The sequence below is a fragment of the Astyanax mexicanus genome, chromosome 1 (assembly GCF_023375975.1).
Source record: "Astyanax mexicanus isolate ESR-SI-001 chromosome 1, AstMex3_surface, whole genome shotgun sequence".
Classification (NCBI taxonomy): Eukaryota; Metazoa; Chordata; class Actinopteri; order Characiformes; family Acestrorhamphidae; genus Astyanax; species Astyanax mexicanus.
Window position 1 is genome coordinate 80115322 of NC_064408.1, and position 13711 is coordinate 80129032.

General features: G+C 45.1%; 2 protein-coding genes across 2 annotated transcripts in view; one reads left to right on the forward strand and one right to left on the reverse strand.

Moving 5' to 3' along the window:
* The first annotated feature begins 416 nt into the window (after nt 1-416).
* ttll2 (tubulin tyrosine ligase-like family, member 2) lies at nt 417-10682 on the forward strand. Its single transcript, XM_007255360.4, is given in 4 exon segments — nt 417-671; nt 6656-6751; nt 8082-8195; nt 8198-10682. Coding segments are annotated over 2 exon segments (1713 nt in total). The 5' UTR covers nt 417-671; nt 6656-6751; nt 8082-8098; the 3' UTR covers nt 9814-10682.
* The window catches only part of si:ch211-140l13.3 (centromere protein J), a 38810-nt gene continuing 35631 nt past the window's right edge, over nt 10533-13711 (reverse strand). Inside the window, 6 exon segments of the mRNA XM_049484180.1 lie at nt 10533-10742; nt 10744-10900; nt 11006-11126; nt 11216-11300; nt 13323-13463; nt 13561-13662. Of these exon segments, the coding sequence (XP_049340137.1) occupies nt 10680-10742; nt 10744-10900; nt 11006-11126; nt 11216-11300; nt 13323-13463; nt 13561-13662 (669 nt within the window). The 3' untranslated portion in view covers nt 10533-10679.

The window sequence follows — 13711 nt, forward strand, 5'->3', positions numbered from 1 at the left end:
GAGAAGCATAGAATCTGACAATCATGGCTACAGAAGCTACACCCTTTGAGTGAAGGTTGCGCTTTTGTGCTCAAAAAACGTAAAAAGAAGAGGAAGAAGCGATTGTGGGTTCGCTCCTAAGTGACCCAAAGAGGACATCACATGCTTTGTGTACTACAGAGAGAACTTGAGGTATACTAAAGATGTAGCTACTTTAGCTAGGGTTTAGTGCCTGTAAACAGAATAAAGAATAAACAGAGTACAGGCAGGGGTATTGTTGCCACAGCTCAACAAACCTTTTTTTCCCATGTTTACATCTGTGCGCCACAGAACGCTCTGTCTTCCTATTGGTCAGCGTCAGGGAGCACGTCGCGGAGCATATCAAATTAGGTGATAAAAAACAAAAAAATCTAACATGGTAGTTTTTCCGTCAGATGCTCTGACAGCGTCGCTCACGTAAAATTACTGCTCGTTGGCTATATCACACTACGCGGATCTTTGCTCACGACACTGAAATTCGGATCCGACGCAGACAATTTGTCGGCTCTTACAAAATAGGGCTAAAATCGTGTGGTCTGATCCGGGCATTAGACGCAGAACCACAAATATGGGCATAAACAACATGGCGCCGACTACAAAATGATGACACACAAAACTTCAGTGGGCTATGGCAGAGGAGAAGGGACGTAACTGTAAGCACCTGTACATTTTTATAATAGAACTGCTGTGTGCTGAAACAATGCTTTAAGTTATTTTTAGGTGAGAATGTAGAGGTTCAGACTTCAGATATGGGGTTTATTTGTTAAGAAAGCGGGTAGGTGAAAATGTTGTCCTACGTTTTTGGAACAACGCTTTCAGCTCCTCATCAAGTACACAGCTGTACCAATTACACAACAACCGTCCTGCATCCTTCCTCCCGTCCTCGGGAGTCTGCACTCACGAGTCGAGCTTGCCAAGTCTGTACGGGAGTCCAGACTTGTGTACTTATGCATTGAGAAACAGCTATGATTCGGACACTCTGAGAAAAATGGCCTACTATAGTGCCCTTGTCACAGTTTAGCCCATGTCTGTCTCCCTCATTTGGTCTCTTGTGCTCCTGCCCCTCTGTTTACCTGTCATGTGTTCCCTGCCATGTGCTTGTGTTGTGTTTTTGTACCTGTTTCCGCCCTAGCCCCGCCCTAGTCCCGCCCTAACTATTAGTGTTCTCACCTGTGTCTTGTTTGTAACCCTGCCCCCTCGTTATCCAAGCCCAGGTGTTCCTCACTCTCCTCATGTATTTAAGCCCCTCTGTTTGAGCGTTCAGTGTTGAGTCTTTTGTATCCTTGTCCTCTGTATGTAAGTGTTCCAAGTTTGTTCAGGTTGTAATCTTTGTGTTCTCAGGTTATTTTATGTTTAGAGTTATATTTAGAGTTTCATGTTTCCTCAGTTTTTCTAGTCTTTGTCTTAGTTAGGTTTATATCCTTATCTTGGTTTTTTTTTAGTTATTGCGTTACCCGTGTTTTGTTTTCTGTTTTTTTAATCTAGTTTGTTTAAATAAATAATATTGTGCACTTACGTCCATTCCTCCATCCTCATTTGTGACATAAGACTCAACCTAAATATGGACGTAGCACAGTGGCATGCTACTCGGAAGGCGGACCTTGAATTTCTCCGGCTCCTCGCCGAGCAAATCCGAGGAGATATTCCGCTCCCAGCGCCTTTCCTCGGGTTGGAACCCTCCGAGCCTGCCCAAGCTGCACCCGCCGCTGCCCGAGCTCTACAGCCAGCTCCAGCTCAAGCACCAGCAGCTTCCGCTGCTCCAGCCTCAGCTCCAGCTCAAGAACCAGCAGCTTCCGCTGCTCCAGCCTCAGCTCCAGCTCAAGCACCAGCAGCTTCCGCTGCTCCAGCCTCAGCTCCAGCTCAAGAACCAGCAGCTTCTGCTGCTCCAGCCTCAGCTCCAGCTCAAGAACCAGCAGCTTCCGCTGCTCCAGCCTCAGCTCCAGCTCAAGCACCAGCAGCTTCCGCTGCTCCAGCCTCAGCTCCAGCTCAAGCACCAGCAGCTTCCGCTGCTCCAGCCTCAGCTCCAGCTCAAGAACCAGCAGCTTCTGTTGCTCCAGCCTCAGCTCCAGCTCAAGAACCAGCAGCTTCCGCTGCTCCAGCCTCAGCTCCAGCTCAAGCACCAGCAGCTTCCGCTGCTCCAGCCTCAGCTCCAGCTCAAGAACCAGCAGCTTCCGCTGCTCCAGCCTCAGCTCCAGCTCAAGCACCAGCAGCTTCCGCTGCTCCAGCCTCAGCTCCAGCTCAAGCACCAGCAGCTTCCGCTGCTCCAGCCTCAGCTCCAGCTCAAGAACCAGCAGCTTCCGCTGCTCCAGCCTCAGCTCCAGCTCAAGCACCAGCAGCTTCCGCTGCTCCAGCCTCAGCTCCAGCTCAAGCACCAGCAGCTTCCGCTGCTCCAGCCTCAGCTCCAGCTCAAGCACCAGCAGCTTCCGCTGCTCCAGCCTCAGCTCCAGCTCAAGCACCAGCAGCTTCCGCTGCTCCAGCCTCAGCTCCAGCTCAAGCACCAGCAGCTTCCGCTGCTCCAGCCTCAGCTCCAGCTCAAGAACCAGCAGCTTCCGCTGCTCCAGCCTCAGCTCCAGCTCAAGCAACAGCAGCTTCCGCTGCTCCAGCCTCAGCTCCAGCTCAAGCACCAGCAGCTTCCGCTGCTCCAGCCTCAGCTCCAGCTCAAGCACCAGCAGCTTCTGCTGCTCCAGCCTCAGCTCCAGCTCAAGAACGAGCAGCTTCCGCTGCTCCAGCCTCAGCTCCAGCACCTGCTGCTCCAGCCTCAGCTCCAGCACCTGCTGCTCCAGCCTCAGCTCCAGCACCTGCTGCTCCAGCCTCAGCTCCAGCACCTGCTGCTCCAGCCTCAGCTCCAGCACCTGCTGCTCCAGCCTCAGCTCCAGCACCTGCTGCCTCAGCCTCAGCTCCAGCACCTGCTGCCTCAGCCTCAGCTCCTGCTGCCTCAGCCTCAGCTCCAGCACCTGCTGCCTCAGCCTCAGCTCCAGCACCTGCTGCCTCAGCCTCAGCTCCAGCACCTGCTGCCTCAGCCTCAGCTCCAGCACCTGCTGCCTCAGCCTCAGCTCCAGCACCTGCTGCCTCAGCCTCAGCTCCAGCACCTGCTGCCCCAGCTCCAGCTCCAGCACCTGCTGCCCCAGCTCCAGCTCCAGCACCTGCTGCCCCAGCTCCAGCTCCAGCACCTGCTGCCCCAGCTCCAGCTCCAGCACCTGCTGCCCCAGCTCCAGCTCCAGCACCTGCTGCCCCAGCTCCAGCTCCAGCACCTGCTGCCCCAGCTCCAGCTCCAGCACCTGCTGCCCCAGCTCCAGCTCCAGCACCTGCTGCCTCAGCTCCAGCTCCAGCACCTGCTACCTCAGCTCCAGCTCCAGCACCTGCTGCCCCAGCTCCAGCTCCAGCACCTGCTGCCCCAGCTCCAGCTCCAGCACCTGCTGCCCCAGCTCCAGCTCCAGCACCTGCTGCCCCAGCTCCAGCTCCAGCACCTGCTGCCCCAGCTCCAGCTCCAGCACCTGCTGCCTCAGCTCCAGCTCCAGCACCTGCTGCCCCAGCTCCAGCTCCAGCACCTGCTGCCTCAGCTCCAGCTCCAGCACCTGCTGCCTCAGCTCCAGCTCCAGCACCTGCTGCCTCAGCTCCAGCTCCAGCACCTGCTGCTCCAGCTCCAGCTCCAGCACCTGCTGCCTCAGCTCCAGCTCCAGCACCTGCTGCCTCAGCTCCAGCTCCAGCACCTGCTGCTCCAGCTCCAGCAGCTGCTGCTCCAGCTCCAGCAGCTCCCGCTGCTTCAGCTCCAGCGCCAGCAGCTCCCGCTGCTCCAGCCTCAGCTCCAGCGCCAGCAGCTCCCGCTGCTCCAGCCTCAGCTCCAGCGCCAGCGCCAGCAGCTCCCGCTGCTCCAGCCTCAGCTCCAGCGCCAGCGCCAGCAGCTCCCGCTGCTCCAGCCTCAGCTCCAGCGCCAGCGCCAGCAGCTCCCGCTGCTCCAGCCTCAGCTCCAGCGCCAGCGCCAGCAGTGCCTGCCGCCCACGTGGTACCCACTGCTCCAGACCCTGTGCCCGCGGCTCCGGCCGCCTCTGACCCTGTGCCCGCGGCTCCGGCCGCCTCTGACCCTGTGCCCGCGGCTCCGGCCGCCTCTGACCCTGTGCCCGCGGCTCCGGCCGCCTCTGACCCTGTGCCCGCGGCTCCGGCCGCCTCTGACCCTGTGCCCGCGGCTCCGGCCGCCTCTGACCCTGTGCCCGCGGCTCCGGCCGCCTCTGACCCTGTGCCCGCGGCTCCGGCCGCCTCTGACCCTGTGCCCACTCCCAGAACTTTGTATGCCCCCAGGCCTATCCCCAGGCCTGCTCCCAGGTCACGGGCTCCTAGGCCCGCCCCAAGGCCCCCGGACCTCTGCCCAAGAACTGTGCCCAGGCTGGCCCCTCTAACTACCCCACAGACTTTAGCCAGTCCTGGGCATCCCCAAGTTTTGTTTGTTCCCATGTCTCTCCCTGTCCTGGTCCCAGTGTCTGTGTTTGTTCCCATTCCTGTCCCCGGTGGTTTTTCTGTTCCCATCCCGGTCACCGTATTTGTGTCAGTCCCAGTAAGTGTATTTGTCCCGGTTCCATCGCCCTGTCTTGTCCAGACCCAGTTTGTCCAGCCCAAGTCCTCTGTCCAGTCTAAGCCCCTTGCCCAGTCTAGGTCCCAGTCTCCGTCCCCTGTCCAGTCTTTCGTCCGATCTCCGTCCCCTGTCCAGTCTTTCGTCCAGTCTCCGTCCCCTGTCCAGTCTTTCGTCCAGTCTCCGTCCCCTGTCCAGTCTTTGTTCATGTCCCCTGCCCTTTCTGCATCCCTGCCCAATGTACAGCCCTCTGTCCAGTCTCAGTTCTCGTCCCCTGTCCAGTCTCTGTTTTTTCCACCTCCCCAGTCTCCATTCCGGTCCCAGTATGTTTCTCCTGTCTAGTCTCCTGTCTCAGTTCCTGCCCCTGTGTTCTTTCTCTGCTCTTGTCTAGCCTTGTCTTGTTTTTCTGTTCCCTCTCTCTCGGCGCCTCTGGTAGTGGCGCCGTTGAGGGGGGGTAATGTCACAGTTTAGCCCATGTCTGTCTCCCTCATTTGGTCTCTTGTGCTCCTGCCCCTCTGTTTACCTGTCATGTGTTCCCTGCCATGTGCTTGTGTTGTGTTTTTGTACCTGTTTCCGCCCTAGCCCCGCCCTAGTCCCGCCCTAACTATTAGTGTTCTCACCTGTGTCTTGTTTGTAACCCTGCCCCCTCGTTATCCAAGCCCAGGTGTTCCTCACTCTCCTCATGTATTTAAGCCCCTCTGTTTGAGCGTTCAGTGTTGAGTCTTTTGTATCCTTGTCCTCTGTATGTAAGTGTTCCAAGTTTGTTCAGGTTGTAATCTTTGTGTTCTCAGGTTATTTTATGTTTAGAGTTATATTTAGAGTTTCATGTTTCCTCAGTTTTTCTAGTCTTTGTCTTAGTTAGGTTTATATCCTTATCTTGGTTTTTTTTTAGTTATTGCGTTACCCGTGTTTTGTTTTCTGTTTTTTTAATCTAGTTTGTTTAAATAAATAATATTGTGCACTTACGTCCATTCCTCCATCCTCATTTGTGACAGCCCTAAATAGTAAATAAAGAGACATTTCAGTCACAGCCCTGGTATTTGCTTATTAGGAGTGTTTTATCCTCTTTAGTTACACGGATGCTGTAAAGTGTCATAGAGAATTGTCTTGTGATATATTGAGTATCACAGTATTGTGATGTCATCATTGTCATGGCCAATGTATTTTTATATCATATTGGGAGATTTCCTGTAATTGTAATGTCTTTCTTTAACCATTGCCAAATAATACTGGATTTTATCTTATCGTAAATTATTTTAAACTATTAAAAGGTTGCTCTCAGATCAGAGACTTAAGGATTTACAGTATTAATGAATTGATGAATCCAGCAGGTGGAACTCATCACGTTATTCTGGATTTACACAGCGCAAAAGCTGCCAGGAAACTACAGTACCAGTCAGAAGTTTGGTTCACTTCTTGTCGTGTTTTTTTTTCTTTAAATGTAATATTAAAGACTATATTAAAGCCAGACAGGAGCACATGTGGAATTATTTGGTAAACTAGACGTTTTAAATAAGCCAGAATATGTTTTATACTTTAGATTCTTCTAAGTACCACATTTATCTTTGAGGACAGATCAGCACACTTTCAGTATTTTAATCTCAGTGTCTTCATGAGGTAGAGTTATATGGAGATGATTTCTCAACATCTTGAAGGAGTTCCTGGAGGTGCTGAACAATAGTTGCTTTCTTTTCCTTTACCCTGTGAAGCTTCAGCTTATCCAAAATCACCTCAAATCACCATCTTAGTTGGGTTTAGATCAGGGGATTGTGGAAGCCAAACAAGCTGGTATCTACATAAGTCTGTATGTCTCCTAATTGTTTTTGTGTCTTTTAATATTAATATATAATATATAAATTAATTCCATTAATAAACAAAGAAAAACACTGAATGAGAAGGTGTGCCCATACTTTTGACTACTATATTTCTGAATATAGTCCTAATAAAAAAAAAATCTGAATATAGTCCTAATAAAAAACAGGGTTTTCCATACATTGCTGCTAAGATGTCTTGCTGTTACTATAGCAGTGTAATGATCATTGGAATGTGGTGTGTGTATCCTGGCAACCACAGATGACCTAAGTGGATGAACAAAAGAGGAGGAGGAACCTGTCAGACCTGAAGAGACCAGCAGAACACCTGTGGGAACAGCGTGAGCTCCAGGAGCAGGTAAGAGAGAGTCATCATGAGGCAATACCTGAATACTATACAGCTATCTCTAAACCAGATGTCTGATAGATAAACCCCTATGTGGGAATCAATGACCTGTCTGTTAAAAACTCTATGTGAAGGGTTATAAAGGTTCAGCTGGTTTGGGGTTTGATTTTAGACTGAATGGTGTAATCCTTCCTGTAAAGTGTTTAGTGGTATTCTAGAGTGTTTTTAAAAGATATAAAGATAGAAACCAAGTGTTTGCTACTCAAGTTTCCTAATTAAGAATATTTTCTCCAGTTTTTCAAAAGCACTTAAGATGTAGATGTAAGCAATATCAAAGTCTGAGCAATCTGTTGTAGAGAAACGTACCAAAACATACTTTATTACCATGTTGATAAATGCAATCGGGCTTATCCTACAGGAACCATGCCGTTTTATTTATTATTTCTATATTCATATACTACTCAAAACACCAAGCACCAAGTGAATCTATAAAGGTGTTTTCAGTTTTTATGTACAGTAATAATAAAGTATATTGTTTGTAATGATTCCCAACAACACCCTGTATTTACCTTTTCATTCAGAATGCATGTACATTAGGTGGATTTGTTAATGCTTAGATTTTAAAGGCATAAAGTCATCAGGTGTTAAGTTTCATTTTGCCACCACTGTGAACAATTCTAATGAGTTTCTGTGAGTTTCTAGAAAGGCTAATTTAAACTTAAAACACTTTGATTAAATTGACAAAATGGCACTGTCAGTATAAATTGGAGAATAAATGGAGTAAAATTAGATGATAGGTTAGATAGGTTGGAGCAGTAGCGACTCAGCAACTACATTTAATACCCGACTCACAAGCTGCCATTACTGGGCCCTTAACCCTCACTGCTGACTAATCACTGCAGTAATGGCTGCCTTTCACACTGGGCATGTGTGCTCATGGTATTTCACTGTGTCTTTACTGCATGGATGGGTTAAAGGCAAGGGCTTGTCTTGTCAAAAAAAAAACAGCCTGAATAACTTTAATTGTATCTGTAATTCAGCTTGGAACAAAAATCTGGGGAGAACCATTGGTGTAAATATTGAACAAAAACCTTTAAATCCTCAACAATGGCAATTTAACAGTATGAGAAAACAGAATGAGAAAAAAAAGTCAAAGTACAAAATACATAAGTCAGTATAAAATGTAAAGTTATTTTAAGACATTTACCCAAATAATTTATTAGTCCATTCATAATGGAATATAAAGAACTGTCAGATGCACATTATGTCAAAGTGAAAAACAGATGGGGACTTAAAAGGGGTATTGATTAGCTTTCTTTTCCCTGTCTGCTTTCTCTTGAAGGCACTGAAGTGTCCTCAATGGCCTTGCCTCTGGTATTTCGACTCCATGAGAAAGCACCAGAGGTGATTCGGGAAGTGCTGCTGGAGCGGGGCTGGGAGGAGTATGATTTGCAGGAGCACTCTATTGGCGCACCTCTGCCTTTCGCAACTTTGAATATGAGAACCTCTTACCCTGGCAGAGGCTGAACCATTACCCTAAAACGGCAAGCATTGCACGCAAGGACTGCCTGGCACGCAACTTGAGAAGAATGAGGGGTACTTATGGACCTGCTTTGTACGGTTTCAGCCCCACAGCTTTCATCCTCCCGAATGACTACACCAGGTTTCTGGAGGAGTACACCAAGACACGTCTGGAAAACAAGGGAAACACTGGAAAGCCAGGATACTGGATTTGTAAACCGGTGGATCTCTCCCGGGGAAGAGGCATCTTTGTCTTTGATGACATCAAGCACTTGACTTATGATTCATCTGTAATTGTACAGAAATATATAAGCAACCCTCTTCTAATTGCCGGTTACAAGTTTGACTTGCGGATCTATGTCTGTGTGAAGAGCTTCCGCCCTCTTACCATATACATGCACCAGGAGGGCCTAGTGCGTTTCGCTACGGAGAAATACAACCTGGCATCCCTAGACAACCTGTTCTCTCACCTAACAAACACCAGCATCAACAAATTTGGCCTTTTCTACAACACAGACAAAGAGCGGGTAGGTCAGGGGTGCAAGTGGACCCTGGGTAAATTCCGCAGCTTTCTTCAAAATCAAGGCATCAATGAACTTCTCTTCTGGCAAAAAATCAACAACATAGTAACACTGACCCTCCTTACAATCGCCCCATCCATTCCTGCCTGCCCTAATTGCATGGAACTGTTTGGCTTTGACATCCTCATCGATTCCAACTTTAAGCCATGGCTTTTAGAGGTCAATTTCAGCCCGGCACTTTCTCTGGACTGTGCTGCTGATACAACAGTCAAAAAAGGCATGATACATGACCTCATTGACTTGATGAATTACAGGAAGGTAGACGGTCTGAGACAGAGAAGACATCTCAGACAGAGACACATTCGAAGCTGCTGTCTTGGAAACCCATCTGTGCTTACAAAAAACCCAGCTGAATTTGTAACACCAAGGTCTGTGCATGTAAAGAAGAGGCAAAAGGAGAGGCGAAGGCACTGCAGCTTAAACGGTAAAAATCTTCCGCAGCCATCAGTGGAGAGAGGCAATAACGCTGTAGGCTGTGCTCTTAATCCGACCTGTCAGAAGTCAAAGCCATTCACTTGCAGGAACAAAAAATCACGTCCTCTTCTTAAACAAATAAAAAGCCCCTCTTGCTGGTCCAAATATGAAGACGTAGAGTCTGTTGAAGACTCTTCAACTAGGCACTCAACATCAAATGCATGCAGGCTACCACCCATCCATGCCCCCAAGTACAAGCCCTCAGTGTTCTCATGGGACCGGGGAACTCATGACAGGACCGTACCCCCCCATCGCGTGGGGGATTTCATACTGACGTTTCCTTTCAACGAGGTCACTCACAAAGCCTCACAGGACACCCTGGATGTAAGGACTGTGTTGCACGAGGTACATAAGCTCACGAGTCAGCTTACCTTCTCTCATATCCACAAAGAGAAGCGGGGGAGAGAGAACAATGGGTCTATGAAAAATAAATTTACAGCTTTACTCTGGGGTCCTAGAAACCCTCCACCTCTGAATGAATGCTTCTCCTCAAACTGAATAGATGGGTATAAAGCCTCCTCGTACTGGGCTGTGGAGGAGAACCTTTGGGAAGAGTTGGAGTGGCAGAAATAATTATCCATCATCATTACCAGATCTTACTAGGGTTCATGCCTGTAGCTAGATGCAATCCTATACTTACAACTGGGTTTCAAAATATACTGTTTGTATTGTATAATTTATGTTGAAACATAAAATATTAAATCTCAAAAATGTATAGACCCTTTCACATAATAGATATTTATTTGACACACAGAAAAAAAGCAGTAGCATATTGTTAAAAATGCTCTTCAATGCACAGCACAGTGATTTTATTCAGTTTTTGCTGCATATCATTAATTTACACTCTTCTTAAAGCATGTGTAAAAAGCATATTGTCAATATGATAAGAAAATGTGTCATGCTACAAAAAATGTCATATTGCCCAGCTTTATTCTTCTGAAGTTCTGAAGAATTGTAAGACGAACAGGTGTCTACAAATATTTGGACACAGCGGAGTTCTCTCCAGTAAAACCAGGGCATTGTAAGGTCATGAACGTCACAAGTCGTCACACGCATACTGTATCACGCTTTTGGTGCACAGAGCCAGCCTCCATGTCCGTGTCACAGCTTCATGAATAATGAGTTATTTGCTGCAACATTAGAGTCTCATTGATGCCAGGCTTAGTTAATTCTGACATATGTACAATTTATTTATTGAGTTCAGACTGAGGACAGAGTGTTATTTTAAGTTCATGTTCACACTACATCACAGCATGACTTAAAGGGCCTGAAGAATAAAGTCTGAGGTAAACACCCGCCAGCACCTCTATATTTTAATGTTACACACATTTGAAATCACAGTTAATAAAATGTATCATTTAATTTCATCGATGTCCAGTCTGGTTTTTGTCAGACCTTTTGTCAGTGATTATAGTGATTCCTTCATTTGTTTTTAAAGCTAACTCTTCCAGATAAGTATTTTATCTCTTGTCTTCCATTTAAATAGACAGTTTTAACAGTGCCATCTGGGTATATCCTCTGTTTGTACTGGGCGGTGTGGACCTCTCGTTGGCCGTTGGTGAACTCCACTGTTTTATCCCCATTTCTGTGGACACACCACAACAGGTAATGCATTTTACAAAAATGGTTATGAATGAATCTGAATTTACACCACAGATAAATAATAATAAATCACTTAAACATATTTTACCTTGACAGCTTGACAACAGTTCCATCAGGGAAAACGCTTTGCTGTCGGCCATCAGTGTATAGACTCTTCACTGTTCCATCAGGAAAGAATATCTCCCTCCTGCCATCAGGATGGTGCTTCTCTAGATAAAGAGGAGTCAATATGTTTTTATCAACAACCAGGTGGAATAATATATGAACATTTTACATATCTGTCACACATCTGTCTTACCTTTTTGGTTATTTGGAAACTGCAAAATCTCCAAGCCAGACGGGTAGGTTGAGTGAGTGGTTTTGGCGTCACAGTAATAGTACACCTTAAAGGAAATATTAGGTGAATCATCTCTCAGTCATTATAAGAAGAAAGCTGTCAAGTATTTCAGGAACCAGTGACAACTTCACGAGAATTTGGCAATATGTTAACAAGTGATGGATCTTCAGACGTTACTTTTGGGATGAGTTGGGAAATTCGCGATGACCTCACTTAAACAAATCTGCACAGCAATGCTCTAAAATCTAGTCGTCACATGCATACTGTATAGTAAAAAATCTTTACTGGACAGTAGAAAGAGTTACTTCAACAAAAAAAGCAGGATAAACTTTTTGTTTTAATATCCTTGATTTCATAAGAAAAAATGTATGAGCAGGTGTCCCAATACTTTTGTCCATATAGTATTTAAGTTCTTTCTAATATTTTCTAAATGTATGCAAATACTGGACTAAATGTAAAAGCTTAATTTATGACAAATACAAAAAGTAAAATGAATTTATTGTTTCAGTGCAGCTTCATAGGCTTAAATGAATTTGTAGAAGAACAATATATTTATGCAAATATGTTTTAGAGTAAATTTCAGAGTGATGCTACTTCAGAAAGACAGAAGAGTTATAATATTATAACAAAGGAATCAATAACAAATATTTTTGCAAGTTAAAATATAAAAATATCCGGATAAATTAGTTTGATAAGAAATACCAGTTAGGTACAGTACTGTTGTTTGTATATTCTGTATTTTTTGTTTGTGGTTTTCTTAATTTAGTCCAACACTGGATGCTTAATGTAAAACTTATTTTGACAACATTTCTGAGCAGAACTATATTGCAGGTCTATAGAAAATGATACATGACTGTAAAACCACTTCTTCTTAATGCAACAGCAGCCGTGAACACAAAGTAGTTCTGTAAAATAAGCACTACAGATGTGCTGATGCCATTATGACCTGCGTCAGGGCACCAGCACATAGACTTATTTGGGCATTTCTCAATTCAGCACAGGCTTGGAAAGTACTTGATAGTATTTAATTGTCTGGAGAAAAAGAACAGGCATAAATAACTTCTGGGTGGCCATCGAGTGGAATTCAAATAAAGCCTCTGGGTGAGCAGTGGTGCGAGTTAAGCCGTGTTCTACTATATGAAGTATTTAAGATCAATTTTGTTCCAACTCATATATTTCATGTGTGATATAATATAAAAAATGCACAATATTTAAAGTAAATTTAAATAATTAAAAGACTTCTTTACAATTGCATTCCTGCATTTCTTAAACGTTAAAACTTTAAAAGTTTCTTTAAAAATGATATGGTATTTTAAACAAGATTAGTTTTTAATTACTAATCATTTTAATTTTAAAATTTTAATTATTAATCTTTTGCTGTTTTAAAAATGCCCAAAGCAAGGTTCACCTATATTTTACACATTCTTCTTTGCAAAAAGCTTTAATTTCTGTAATTTGTTTGGGATATCTCATGCTGTATGAAAACTGTTCTTTTGAGGTATTTCACATATTTTTACTAAAGTGTTGGACTGTAAGAACATTGGAAACCTTCAGCTTGTGCCTCATGTCAAGGTGTTTAAGGATCATTATCCTGCTGTAGAGAGAGGATTGGTATGAGAGAAAAGTCATCACTTTGGTGCCCCTTTTGGAGCTGAATGCTATTTGGAGAATGATTATCTTATACCCATTAAAATATTCACAGTAACAGAAATGTTAACCAGTGGTTCTCATAGTTTGAATGTCAATCTAAATCTCAAACAATCTAAAAATAAAAATACTTTTAGTTTAAAAAAAACAAAGCTATGCAATGCTGATAAAACCTTATAGTGGGCTGTATTAAGTACAGTCAGCAATAAAACTGAAGTCTGATCAAGGCCTTTTTATTTTTATCTATTTCAGAGTTTTGGTCTTATATTTAATCCTCAAAGTAAGATGTAGTGCAAATTTAAAAAATGTACCCTTAACTGAGGGAAACATGACTTTTTTTGCCCAACTGATCACCAAAAGGCCAAACTAGTGATGTGCTGCGCTACTCTCACTTTGATTCCTCATATCACTGAGTACATACCACTGTCCCATCAGGCAGTAAGCGTTTAACATCTCCATTAAAGAATGTTACTGTGACTGATTTCTGATCCACACTGATCTCCTTCTTAGTTCCATTCCGGAAAACGATGACACGCGACCCATCTGAGAGAAGCTGTTCCACCTGCAGGATTAAAATAATTTTACATTTCATGCACAAAACTGCAATATATGTGTACTGCAACAAAACAATTAACTTAATTAAATACTGACACCCTTACCTTACCATCAGGATAGCGAGTCTCCTCTCTTATTACAGCTTTACTACATTGCACTGATACTGGTGTGTAGCTGCTCTTCTTGTCAGGACTCAGCAAACCTGCCTGAAATCATCAAAATAATAAAACAAACTCTTAAACTGTAGAGAATACA